Source organism: Microtus ochrogaster, chromosome 6 (genome assembly GCF_000317375.1).
Source record: "Microtus ochrogaster isolate Prairie Vole_2 chromosome 6, MicOch1.0, whole genome shotgun sequence".
Taxonomy (NCBI): domain Eukaryota; kingdom Metazoa; phylum Chordata; class Mammalia; order Rodentia; family Cricetidae; genus Microtus; species Microtus ochrogaster.
In genome coordinates, this window is record NC_022013.1 from 78,477,055 (window position 1) to 78,490,938 (window position 13,884).

Below are 13,884 nucleotides of genomic sequence, written 5' to 3' on the forward strand. Positions count from 1 at the left end.
GAAAGATAGAGTCAGATGTAGTCAGGTGAAATAGGGCATGGGTAGCCATGGGGAGGGTACTTATGTGGTGGGTGATGCAATGTCAAAGCCAGCATCCGAGCTAGAATCAGGAGCCCCAGAGGACAGTGATAAGACACAGGACCCGTGTGGCGCTTCAAGGCTGGAGTCGGTGGTACTGCGTCATTGTGAGAAACCAGCACATTCGCAGAGCTGTGGTCCGAAGGCACTGATGAGTTGGACAGAGGGACAAAGGAACTGTTAGGACGCTGTGACTGATGACAGAGACGAGGAGCGTTATGGTGTACTCAGCAAGAATGGAGAAGGCCTGCCAGGGACATTTGAATTTCACAGAAACAATGAATAATTATTTGTATGAGTTTTTCCCAAAGACAGCATAAGAGGCAATTTGAGGGAGATTAGTTATTCATTAGAATTCAGTTTTAACTGGGCATACGTATTATTATTTGGTTGGTTTTCTGTCAAGCTGACACAGCTAGAGATATCTGGGAAGAGGACTCTGAATTGAGAAAATGGCCCATCAGACTGGCCTGCAAGCAAGTCTATGTAAGGGTCATTTTCTGGATTAATAATTCATGTGGGAGGGCCGAGGCCACTGTGGGTGGTGCCACCCCTGGAAGGTGGTCCTGGATAGATAAGCAAACTGAAAAACAGGAACGAGCCAGTAAGCGCTGTTGCTCCATGGTCTCTGCTTCAATTCCTGTTTCCAGGTTCCTGCCTTGAGTTCCTTCTCTGACTTCCCTTCATGCTGGCCCGTGATCACAGGGACACCTAAGCAGAATAAACCCCTTCCTCCTCAAGCTTTTGTTGGTCAGTGGTTTATAGAAAACAAGCTAGGACAGAGAGCCTCTCAGGTTGTAAATGTTAATACTAGGATGGAATGGGGCAGACACGGAGGCCAGAGTGGGCACTCTGACGTCAGCGAAGTGGACGAGGAAAGTATGAACAATGAGGTGGTAAGTGGGGCAGGAGAGGCCATGAAACAGAAAGCACGAAGCCTCCATTGCATCCTTCCAGAGGACCGAGGACATCACACTGCGCCAGCATCACTTGGAAAGGTGGGCCTAGAACCAGGAAAGGAAGCCAGGTCTCAAGCTAGAGATTTAAGAGTTAACAGAAGAAATGCCAAATAGGAAAGAGAAAGAAAAGTCACCACAGAGCATATGAGTCTTTTTCTAAATGAGTAAGCATTTGAAGTATTTTTAAGGAAATGGGGTTTTTAAGGAAAGTCATTCAGAATGTTTATAAGGAATTTTAAATGATACTGGAAATTGCTACAATGGGTCAAATGTTACTTGAATGTGCTGTGACCCAGGTAGGTGAGAGAAGCACACCAGCAGAGACCCTGTGAGCCAGAAAGCCGGTGGAGATGTTTGTGAGGCAAGAAGAGAGCCGTGTGTTCTCTTTAAATTTGTCTGGATTTCAAGCTGTCTTTAGAAGAGCATGTGTGGGTCTGGAGAGATGGCTCAGGCCATAAAGAACTCATGCAAGCACGAGAGCCTGAGATCAGATCCCAGCTCCCACATAGAAGAGGGGCGTACATGCGCCTCTGATCCCAGAGCTGAGGAGGCCAGAGTGGGAGGGCGCTGAGGCCACTGGTGATCTGCCAGTCACGGGTCCCAGGGCCACTGTGCAGTTCTGTCTCAATAAATGAGGCAGAAAGCAACAGAGGAACACAGTAGATATGACCTCTGGTCTCTACAGTCATGAGTGCGTACATACGAACTCATATACCAAACACACAGATAATAAATAAACACATGGTATTTTCAAGATGATAGTTAAAAAAAAAAATCAAGTCAGTCTTGAGAAAGTCTGCATCGTTTGACATTTCACAGACAGTGTTAGGAGACAGTGTTAGGATATAATTTTTAAACCTGACTGTTTTTTCTTTTTCAAAATGATGTTTTGGCAGCACCCTTTTGCTTTTTACTGTCCAATCAGGAGAAAATGGCATGTCTCTGCATGTGCCATCATCCCTCCCTCCGACTGTCCTTGGCCAAACAGTGAGGGTGGAATGGCTAATCCTAGCAGAGGTTCACAACCACCTCAGTGACCTCACTGGTTTAGAGATGGCAATGCTCTTCTACAAAAGCTACAATGACAGCAAAATTCTAGAAGTAGGTGCCCTCCGGGAAGTTGCTAGAGTAAAGGGCACCTGGGCAAGTCCAGTCCCAACTTTCCTTCCTGGGTCAGAAATATGATAAAGCACTTGACACTCCAACAGCCTGTAAAGCGGAGCCAGGGATTTGAGTTCAGACAGGAGGCCAGTGGCTGGATTTGCAGTGTGTCTATCTGTCTCTGCTGTCTGTTCTCACTTCTGTAAGTGGTGGCACATGCAACAGAGTCCACAGACTGCAGCCACATTTATCTGTGCAATGAAGACGAGAAGAAGGGCTTTGCAGCTCTCCTGCAGAAAAAAGAAGCAACATTTACAAGATGTCAACCTTTAGCTTCCTTATTGTCCCCGGCAGCCTCGGGCAGGCTAGGGGATGAGGCAGTAAGTACTTGTGGAGGAGTGTGCATGCAAGTGTTCCAGAGGTCTGCTGGCTGTGACCCTCAGGTACTGATGCGCACAATAGTTCCTAGGCTGTCCCCCTCTCTGGCCAGTTAGAGTGGGCACTGGCTCACAGGGCTGGGGTTTTGGCCTTCAGACTGGGAAGTGTGCCTTCCCTGGAGCAGGTGAGGTGCCCTAGAGGGACACCTGCCCACAGAACTCTCTGCCCAGGGCTTCTCTCTGGTACAAGGGATCCCCAGTGGTCTAAGGGATGGGTGCAGCTGCTCCATGTATCAAAAGGCCAGCTCCCTCCTCATGTAGCCATCCTGGTGCATAGGAGCAGGTGGCAACTGCATGGCACTGGGCACCCAGCCTCCTGCCAGCCTTTAGTTTCCCCTCAGTAGGGTGTCGCCTAAGCTTTCTGCCAGCAGGTTCTTTAGCTCTTCGTGAATGGCCAGCTGAATTCTTTCTGATGTGTTTGAGTCTGGAAATGTCTAGTGATTCTAGTAACAGACGGGCTAGCTATGGAACTGTGCTGTGCTGGTACAGGCTATCCTGTGCGCAGACCTTCAAAGAATATGTTTATTGGGAGTCATCCAAGCAGCCAGGCGTCTTTCCCCATGCCTGCTGGCCGGCCTGCCAGACTCACCCACCAAAGTGAACTGAATCTGCAGGCTTAAAATCACAACCCCTTCCCTGCAACCTGTTAGCCCCAGGGAAGGCCGTTTGATGCTTCCAGGGCCCTACTCCACATACCTCTTGAATTCACCCTGTGGTCAGTCCCCTCTGCTTCTCCCCCTACCAGCCCCCTCTGCCTCTGCCCTTTGTGAACCAACCAAGCTGCCTGTAGGGTTTCCATTCCTCCTATGCAGTGCCCCTCTGTACTGAAGCCCCAGGATCTGCCTCACCTAGACTCAGTGTGTAAGTGAGGGAGTGTGTAGGGTGATCCAATCAGTGCTGTTGGTTTAATTAGAGTACCAGCAGTCAAGTCCCACTCCTCCTTTCCCCCAGCTCAGAATGTCCACTTCCAATGGGAGTTCTTGCAGAATCGCACGGTAAGCCTCTCATGATCTAGACCTGCACCCTGATTGGTAAGCTAGTTGGCTGAACAGTCTGACTGCCCGGTGTACTGAGCGCCTTCTGTTCTTGAGTGGGTGGTCATGCAGCACTCACAGCGGGAAGAATGTGTATCATCTGTCATGGCTTCCTTCTCTCAGCCTTTGACCTGCGGGGTCCCCTCCCAGCCACCTGCGCCACACCCATGAGATCTGCAGAAGTTTCTGCTTTGCCCCTGCCGGCTTTCATGAGTTACACATTCCTGAAAACAGTTGACATGTGCTGAGGGGCCTGGGGTTTGTTTGGGGTTCAAGGAGTCCTGCCTCCTCCAATCTTCACTCTCACCCCCAGATTCTCAACACCAAGCCGCCACCTTCACAGGAAGTAGGGTTAGACATGGTGGAACTTGAGCTGGAAATCTAGGCCATATTGTGACAGCATCAAGACGCTCCCAGCATGAGATGCTGCTGTCTCAGAGGCTTTTGCTTCCTGTGAGCCCCGCTCCAGCAAGGTGGCCCTATGTTCTGTGCAATAGATGCGCCCCTTGAGAGGGTACATAAATGAAATCTGTGTAGCTAAATTCATTTATTAAATGCACACAAGGAGCTATTATTTCACTTTACTGCTTCTTCTATAATTAGAAAATGACTCCCAATTTCATTAAAGGAGCATAATGCCTCTATATTGGGTCTTGTTTAAACGAGGTAATCTTGATAAGAAACAGACAAAATTACCAATCAGCTTCTACTCAGTAGCTACAGCTTAATTATACCATGTTTCCTCCCGGAGGAACTGCAAAGTTTGTAAAGCTGCCTTTCCCGCCGGTGCTCAAAATTTGTGGCCAGGAAAGTCGGTCTGTTATTAGAGATACTCCTTGTTTCTCACTGGTGGGAGACTCTTCACCCTCTCCTGTCACCTTCTCTCGGAGAAACACAAGGGATGCCAGCAAGAGCTGGGGTGACGGGTGATGCCCTGCCGTTTCTCAGCCCAAAGCCCCGTGACCTGTGTGTCACGACTCCTCACATGGCCTGGTTTAAAACACCCATTCTTGTCTTACAGCCGCATCTCAGCTGGCGTAGACGGGTGGTTTCTAAGCCTGACCAGGACTGATGGACGTAACTGGTGACTGTGTCTGTGGCTGTGGCTATCAGATGAGACCTGGACAGGGGACCAGAGCACTCATAAGACCTCTTGTGTTGGTCAGTCTCCCCCAAACTGGTCAGATTTCAAGATAGAGACTTCTAGGAATGAATATTATGAGAAACCTGGGCTGTTAGCTTATTGTGACCTTGCCTCAAAATCCAAGAATGTCATTTTTACCAAACCGTGTTGATTAAATGACCAAGTTTAGCACGGATTCGCCTCCTCGAGTGAGCTACAACTGCAACCACACTGTCAGAAGGAACGGATGTTGCTTCAGAGGAGGCACATTCACCAGAAGAGCCTGATTAAATAGATACAAAGGCGTATGAGTCGTGGTAGAGAGTGTGAGAAGGCTATAGGCTATAGGTACAGGTAAGTTCCCAGAATGCAGTGCTGGAGAGCACCATGGAGAGAGCCTGTTTCCAGGGCAACCAGGTAGCGTCCCACAAAGCTACCTGTTGGCCCTACCCCTGCCTTAACCACTCATATCACAAACAACAAGAATTAGAACTTGGCAAGGGGGTCTAAACAGCATACATGTTTACCTGGGCTTACTTGGAAATTTACCCCATGAATGTCCTATTTACACCGAACCTTTAAACCCACCTTCATATTGAAACAGCAGTATGAAACACCTTCATATTGAAACGTGTAGAGAACCATGAAGTAGCATCCCTAAGCCATGCACGATCTGCTTGATTTGGAAGAGATAGAAGTATTGACTCTCATTTTGGAGGCGCTTAGAGAAGACTGTGGAGTATCTTATAGACTTCATATAGACACTTGGTACTATAGGAAATGTTCATCAGCCCAAGCGCTTCAGGTTGTAACTTCTTCCTGTGAAAACAGCTGCTGGTTGAGCATCAAGGGTGCCTGGGTCTGGGGAGCCTGGCCAAACATTTCTTGTTCTTTCCTTCCTCCTGTGCATTCCTCTCTGGCTCCCTGGGAATTCATGCTTGTGATTATCTGCCCTGAAAACTTATAAGCAAGAAGAACAATCCAGCCACATAGCTGGAGACTATGCCAGGAATAAATTCAGCTTTGCAATAGAAATGGGCTAAAGCATTCATAATTCTGAAAGGTGGAGAGACTATCTCTGAGTTAGAGGAGGTGGATCAGCATATGGTGATGAAGGTTATTATTACTTGTCTTATTCGGGGCTGCCTTGACAAAATGCTGTGGACAGCGTTGGCATATAGGCAATAGGATTTTCTTACAGTCTTGAAAGGTCAGAAGTTCAGCATGGTCAGGTTCTTCCGAGGATCTTCTCGAGCTGCAGACTGCCCACTTCTTATGGTATCTTCAAAAGTAAGGAATAGCTTGAGAGAATTTTCTGGGGCCATTTTATGAAGGTGTAATGGGGTTAAACATGAAAGTAAGTCATAAACCCTTATCTACACCAGTTATATCCCAAAGGCTCCCCTGCCAGGCTATTACATAGGGGCGTTGTGTTTAACATGCAGATCTGGGATATAAACATTCATTTTACAGTATTGTATCGATTCGCTGAATGTGCTTATAAGATACCAGAGACAGAAGATGCTAGAGATGCAGTAGCCTGCATTGTATACCACTGGGAGGGTATTTAGCAAGGGTAAAAAACACATTCCCGGAGGTATGGGGGAGAGGTAGGATTCATTATATAAATTAACCTTTAAAGCAGAGACAAGTATGGTAAGGGCTACACCCCACACTTGACTGCTTCTAGGTAGTCTCAGCTAGATGCAGCTTCCCCTGTTCTTCAGCTCCTGAGAAAGCCCACACACAAATACACACTCTATCTGTAGAGGGTCTATTCGTCTCAGTTAGACACACAGAGGCAGAGCCATGGCCCGCTTCTGCCTCTCAGTACCAACCATGCTCCTACTATGTTGTGTGACATTCTAGGGAAATATGAATACATGCCTATTTCCCTCAGAGCAGGAACTGAAGGCAGACCAAAGTAATGATCCCTCTGAATTCCAACGTGTTACATAAATCTGTTGCAAATATCACAAGAGTATAAGTGAAAAATCCTTACATAAACATGTATAGCTCATTACCACCAAAGCCAACCCCAACAAGGGGTGACAGATAATGAGAGTGGCCTCCCCGGGGAGTTCTGCTTCACTTCCAGGCAGCTTTCAGGCTGGAGAGCCCCCTCTTCTTGACAGTCCTTACTGCTTATATAAACCTGAGGAGGGAGGAGCCTCATGAATCTGCTCCATTTCAGGGACTTCCTGAGACTTGTGAGTTTAAGACTTCCCCAGTCTTAGGGAGCTTTCCCTCCAGGAGAGACTATTTCAGTTCAGAAATATTCTACAGATATACAACAGATAAAGCATCGTGTTCTGAGGGGAACAGGGCACACAACAAGCCACAAAGGAATTGCAGGTTATGGGTGCTGTTGTGGAGAAAATGGGCTTTGGTAAAGAATAATGGGATAGGTGGTGACTTTCTAGGCTGAGCAGCAGCATCCTTGCCACAGGGTGATATTATCATAATTAATTATGCACCACCTTAAAGGCTCTTGAACTGCATGCTGCTAGGGTTCAAATTATGACCTTTTTCCCCTCCTCTGAGCCCAACCTGCAGGCTGCCAGTGCTCATGACAACTCTCTCTCCTCAGGGAAAGGAGATGTGTTTGGAGATGTGTTCTGGAAGGAAGCCACGCTTGCACAGTCCTGTGCTAATGTCAGGGCCTTGACCTACTGTGACCTACATGTGATCAAGAGGGACGCCCTTCAGAAAGTGCTAGAATTCTATGCAGCCTTCGCTCACTCCTTCTCCCGGAACCTGATTCTCACCTACAACCTGCGCAAGAGGGTAAGCTGGTGCCTTTGATTCCTTCTGGACTTCTCCCTGTGCGCTCTGGAGAATTGCTGGGGCTGCGGTACAATCCTTTTGCTGTTTCCTTACTAGCAGAAGGGTGTTCTGAGCCAGCCCTGCCTGCCGCTTGCTCTGTTGAGTTTTGCTGTGCCACGGTGAGAAGAGCAAAGCAAGCATGTTGGGCTGGAAGATGGATCAGCCCTGGGCTCTGCTGTGTCAGTCTGTGGGCTGGGTAGTTCCTAGAGGCACCTGGGCCTTCCAGTATTGTGAATAGATGGGTAAATGTGGCTTCTCATCAATAGAAAGGCCTCATGGAGCCACCTGAGTAGAGTCCACTGTCCACTCCATCCCCAGTGACTGGGACCTGCAGAGTAGGGGTAAAACCACTACTTGGCGGGCAGGTAATGATGCTTTATGGGAAAGATAGCAAAGTGTGTTAGCTGAGTTCGGCAAAGAAAGCCATGGAATTTGATTGTCTGGAGGAAGTTTCGTCTCCAGCCATCTTCTGAGAAATGGGTAGCTTCAAGAGAAGAAAATGTCTTCCCTAAAGTCAACTGAGTTTCGCCTTCTCTCTTCCTCCCTCTGTCCTTCCCTTCCTCCCTCCCTCCCTCCCCCCCTCTGTGTGTATTCTCCTTGCCTTCTATAGTTTTTCATGATAAACTTTTCTTCTTAAGATAAGATCTTGCCATTCAGCGCTCAAACTGTCAATACCCCTGCCTCAGCCTCCCAAGATCATACCCGCCTTTGTGACTGACTTTCTTGTACATCATCTGTCACCTTTGGTAAACACTAGCATGGTCACTCCTGACCAAGAGGGATCATCACTCAGAAGGGTTTTCATAAGGTGTTTCCCATAGTGATGTCATATCTACCTCACTGACTAGCCCCTCACAGTCCTGGACCCTGGCTCTAGTTATAGGTCTGGTTTATGCTGAACTTTCTCATGGCCAACATTGATCTTTTTTACCTCTGTCATATCTCAGATTGGTCTTCAAGCTCTGTTGTTTTTGCCTCAGCTTTCCAGTATGAATTCATGTTTTATTTCCTTTCTTGTGATCCTGGCAGAATCTTCAAGGCCAACCTGGAGTTCTTGGGACACTGGGGGGGGGGTTCTCAGGGCCTTGTGGAATTCTTGGGTACTCTCGTAGAGCCTTGAGGGCACAAAGCTCCTCACTAGGGCCTCTCCCAGAGGTTGAACTACCCTCCTGCCACGTGTGCCCCACCCTATAGCCTCCTTCATGCCTGCCCAGCTCAGCACAGCTCACCTGCTTGTACACATGAGACACAAAGCTATCCCTGAACTCTGCTCACCACCCCTCCTCCCGACACCCATCCCTGCCACTCTGTGAATGTCAAGGAGCTTCTTCAAGTGTAATGCTTGTGCCTGGACATCTTCCTCCTGTGTGTGACAAACTCCTGCTAGCCACCAGACTCTGAAAGATTCATTGCTTTGTTGGGTCTCTCTTGGTGCCAGATGAACTGGACTAGATAAAGAAAACCGAAGACTCCCTCCCTTCAGGCGCCTAAACCCAACAGAAGCACTGTATGGGCAGGATAGTGGCAGCTAATACAGTCAGTGATCATGACTCTCCCAAAGTGTAGCAAGAATGAAGGAGGGAGAAGCTGAGGGGGAGTCAGGGAAGCAATGTCCAGGATGAGTTATGTGTAGTGGATATGCTGGCCTAAGGGCAGGGGCAGATAGTCTACTAGGAGGACCTCTGAGCAGAGTCTAGAGAAAGTCACCTTGTGCAAATTTTGCTAAGGCCAACCTTTGGCTATATACACAGTAGGCGTCTTCCTGCCCCAGTCCCGCAGGTGCCATTGCCTTGAGCATCCTGGGCTATATACACAGTAGAGTAGACATCTTCCTGCTCCAGTCCACAGGTCCCATTACCGTGAGCATCCTGCTCAGAGACCTGGGAGTCCCAAAGCATCTGTGTATAACTGAGTATGTAGCTCCTGTAACTCATGCAGCATTTTTTTTTTTTTTTTTGGTTTTTCGAGACAGGGTTTCTCTGTGGCTTTGGAGCCTGTCCTGGATCTAGCTCTATAGACCAGGCTGATCTCGAACTCACAGAGATCCTCCTGCCTCTGCCTCCCTAGTGCTGGGATTAAAGGCGTGCGCCACCATCGCCCAGCCTCATGCAGCATTTAATGTCAAGGGGAAAGAGATGGGCCTCTGGGCCTCTCCTTCCCCATCATGCAATACGAGGTGGTGGAGAGAAGCCTGCCCACCCATCCTCCAGGGTAGGCTGAGAACTGCTGGAGAAGTGTCCCTCACTTGTCTGCTGGCTGAGAACTTGGGATGCTTGATGGAGATACTTTTAGCCAAGTGGATTCTCCTAAAATCTATTTTTTGGTTTATTCCTCCTTTCTGTGAAAGCCAGTTGATTATAATCAGCTTTCAGTGTTGCTGTGTGATATGAGTTATTTGGAGGAGTAATCATTTTAGAATAATTATAGATCAAATAAATCTGTCTTAAAAATAACAGCCAAAACCAGTGCTGTCTCGGTGGTCAGATTATTTTTATACATATAGAATGATTGACAGCTCTGGAGAAGAGGAGGAACCAAAGCTGTGGACAGTCTAGAAGCATCCTTGTAAGTGTCAGGTCCCCAGAGAAGAGAAGATGGTGCTTTTTTGTGTAGCCTTAGGGTGTTTAGGGTCTCCTAATTCCCCACTGAGGAGCATCTTGGGAGGAACTCAAGCGTCCCATGAAAACTCAAGCTGCTTGGCCTGTGAACTTCCCTCCCAACCCAAGCCCCTCTAAGTCTGGTATTGAGCCAAAGGAATTTCAGTGACAGCTTTATGTAAAGAGCCATTCTTTTCTTGGGAAAGGAGACTCGTCATTTTTGTGCGACCATTGTCATCTCCCATTGTGTCCTTCTGCGAATTAATTCATGGTTGCATAGGCCACCGACGATGAGAACATACCATGCATGAATTATTCTCCTCGCTTTATTTTTTTTTTTCATGATGAAGTAAAGTTATTCTTGTGGCCGTTTCTAGCTTGGCAAAAGCCAAGTGAATTATTTGCTAAGAGTTCTGGGGACACTGTGCCGTCTCAGCGTCTGTCTGGGGGGTTGTCTCATCTCAAAGCCTTCCTCCAGCATACAGCAAAAACTCTGAGCCAGAATGTGCCTCAGTGGCCAGCCCATCTCTCTATCTTCTCCCCACCATCTTCATACCATAGATAGGACATTTTACAGAAATGCCAGAGTGTTGGCTGGAAATGAAAGAATTAGAACCCACCAGAAACATCTTGAAGCGTCCTGGCTTCCTCTGGCCTCCATATTCCAAGATTTAGACCTTTTCCTAAGCCCAGCTGGATAAGCGTTCCCCAGGTGTCAGCACTGTTTAAGAGTCCAGCCCAGGAAGGGACTGGTCATGTCGTCCTGTCCTACAAAGCCATTGTAAGGTAAATACAGAGCCAGACTCAGAGACAGCATGGGACCTTCTGTCTTTCTTGCTGTGAGTCTCAAAACAAATGGCATTGGTTTGGATCCTGCCTCTCCTGTTTAATTCTTCTCCAGTTCTGCACAAGTAAGAAGGCCTCCTCATCTGGAGAAAATGGAGTGGGAGCTCCTGCTGGGTGGGCACAGGAGGGGCTCGGTGAAGTTCATCTTTACTCTGTTTTCTCTTCGGTAATATCCCATGCACTATAACCTTGTGCCTTTTCACAGAGGGGATCTTCTGCCCATGCTCGGAATTTCTGCTCTGCAGAACTCACTGTAGCAGCTGAGCTATGTGGAGCCTGCAGGTCTATCAGCAGGGAGCCAGGAGAGTCTGGTTTCCTTTGAGGGGAGCAGCCTAGGGGGAGTTATGAAGGGAAGGGAGTGGAACCATCATGCCAAAGCCTGGCTAGCGTGCTTGCTGGCTCTGCAAGCATCCTCCCGCAGGCACAAGTAAGACAGCATCAACCCCAGGAGGGTGCCCCAGTGGTGAATTATGTCAGCTCTGAAATCCACAGAGCAGCCTGTGGCATTACCAGGTTGTTGCCTTTTCTCAAGGGAGTCAACCAGGAGGCTGTGCAGAAGAGAATCCCTTTTCCAAGATCACCCAGATATTGGCTGACAGAATCTGAACCTGGCCATACACCTGTGACTACTGGTGGGGTGCTCCTTGGTGGTCCAGCCCAGGGGAGTGGTACCCAGCCTTTCCCACTGTGATATTCTTTAGCTTTCTTTGGGTTTGTTGGCTCAGGGGATAGTCTGGTTGTCTCCTAAGCATCTCCAATGACTTTTGCCTACACCAATGGATTCAGAAGCAGTGAAGCCTACCAGACCCCAGACTAGCAGTGGGGTACCAGAAATGCACATGGAGACTTCTGGTCTAGCTCATGTGCTGGGGAGCAGCCTGACTGACCTTGTTTAGAAAGGAGCTGCTTTGGGGCTAAGCTTCTATTTGAATGCAGAGTTGTTGCTGACTAGCTGGGCACTCTTGGACAACTAAGCCCTTGCTCCTTCATTTATAAAGATAAGCTAATATCTAGTGTGTAGTAGCTCACATCTGTAACTCTAGCACTTGGGAGAAGGCTAAGGCAGGAGTATTGCTGCTGGTTCAAGGCTAGCCTGGGTGTAGCTTAGGCTACAGTGGGAGACCTCGTCTCAAACAAAACAACAGCAACTAGCAGAAGCCAGCACAATGGTCCTCTGGTTAACACTATTGCTAATTTTGTGCATCTTAAACAAAGTGTAACACGGCAGAGCAAAGCTGGGCACCGTGTCATACGCTGAGAATTCCAGCACTTAGAAGGGAGAGGCAGGAGGATTGCAAATTCAAGGGCAAACTGGAATAGAGACTGAGTTTGAAGCCAGCCTGGGCAATTTAGTGAGACCCTGTCTCAAAACCCAACCCAGTCAAAGTAACCCATCCCTGTGGGAAGCCCCTGTCCATATTAGTCCCTTTTACTGCCCTGCTGTCCACCCCCACCTCCACTTCCAGGCCTGAAGAGTTGAAGTCATGCTTGGTCCCCTTGTGTTAGGAGCAGATCTGTTTCTTTGGTTAATGATTTCCGTAGGCTTCACTTTCCTGTGAGTGGGGAAGAGGTGTCACCTCTCGGGGCTCAGGGATCGATCATTATGAAAGTAGATCAAATGTACCACAACTCAAGGATGCCGGCATATAAGCAATTAGGTAATTACCAGCAGCCAGTGCCAGGGATAATTGGCATGCAGGTAGTTGGATGGGCGCTTCTCATCCCCAGAGTGTAGGGCTTTCTTTTCAAAGCCAGTATTGTTGTGTATGTGAATATTTTTGCATTGTTTGCTTATGGTAATTTATTCCAGGAGGGATTTTTTAAAATCATAATTAGGGCTCAACCTGTATCTTGGAGGGAGCTGATACCCCAGTCACCAGTGCTTTCAAAATAGGGGCTTTCTAAAGCAGAGGTTGCCATGGTGAATGATCTTGAATGCCATGTGTACACTTCTCCCACTTTAACCAAAGGACGTTTTCTTCCGCAGAAGAAGAGCTCAGAACCTGAGAGGTTTGTAGAGAGCCCTACTCAAAGGTGGTGTTGGGGAGTCCTCTGTCTTCTTCCTTCTTCTTGCGGAATGTTGGTAAACTAAGAAGAAAGACTATAAAGCCAGGCACTCAGAAGTAGCACGCATTTTCCAGTTGAGCGCTGGTGTGTCCTAGCCTGAGTTTTTAAGTGATCTCTGCATAGCCAATACTTTCCTTGTCATCCCGCCATAGCGAAGGCTTCTGTGAAATTAAAATCATCTATTAGACTGTCAAGCCAGAGGGATAATAAAATCATGGTGCCGGAATTAGAGGTGGCGAAAGGGGATGGGGGATGTGACTGACAGCACTGTAATCTTTGTGAAACAACAGAGTATGAATCAAAAGCCGCCTCCCGCCTCCTCAGCAGGACCGGGAGTTGGTGCTGGGGACCTGTGCAGTCTTTCACGGGTCCTGCTCTTGCTTGGACCCCAGCAAACATGAGGAGAGTCCCCTAGAGACCTGGGAAAGACTGAGGGGTCACTCTTCATCATGTCAATATCAGCTTTGCACAATGCAGTGGTCGGGTTGGATCTGCTACTTCTCAGAAAACAGTGACGTTCTGGGCTGAGTGTGCATTTAGGAAATGTCACCTCACGGCTAAGCTCTGCCGCTTGCTAGCTGGAGATAGGGGCTGGCGAGCATTGAAGAATGTCTTGTCCTCATCTGTGGATTCATACTGCCTCCCACAGTGGGTACCACAGGATGGGATGAGGAGGAGCTAGGCACATCCCTCACACAGCGTAAGGTATAGCCCTGTCACGTTCCTTCCATCGTCTGTAGGAATGGAAGCCATTGGTGCTCAGAAGTTAAAAATGCCGTCCTTCTTAAGCCAATCCTCAAAAGCAGTTACTAGATT

At 48.1% G+C, this 13,884-nt stretch overlaps 1 protein-coding gene across 2 annotated transcripts in view; it reads left to right on the forward strand.

The window, feature by feature from the left end:
- The window catches only part of Kcnh1 (potassium voltage-gated channel subfamily H member 1), a 297,541-nt gene that overhangs the window by 225,061 nt on the left and 58,596 nt on the right, over positions 1 to 13,884 (forward strand). For both annotated transcript variants that reach the window (XM_026779734.1, XM_005348896.3), the window contains exon 10: positions 7,323 to 7,519. In XM_026779734.1, coding sequence (XP_026635535.1) covers positions 7,323 to 7,519 — 197 coding nt within the window. The remainder of the gene's footprint in view (positions 1 to 7,322; positions 7,520 to 13,884) is intronic.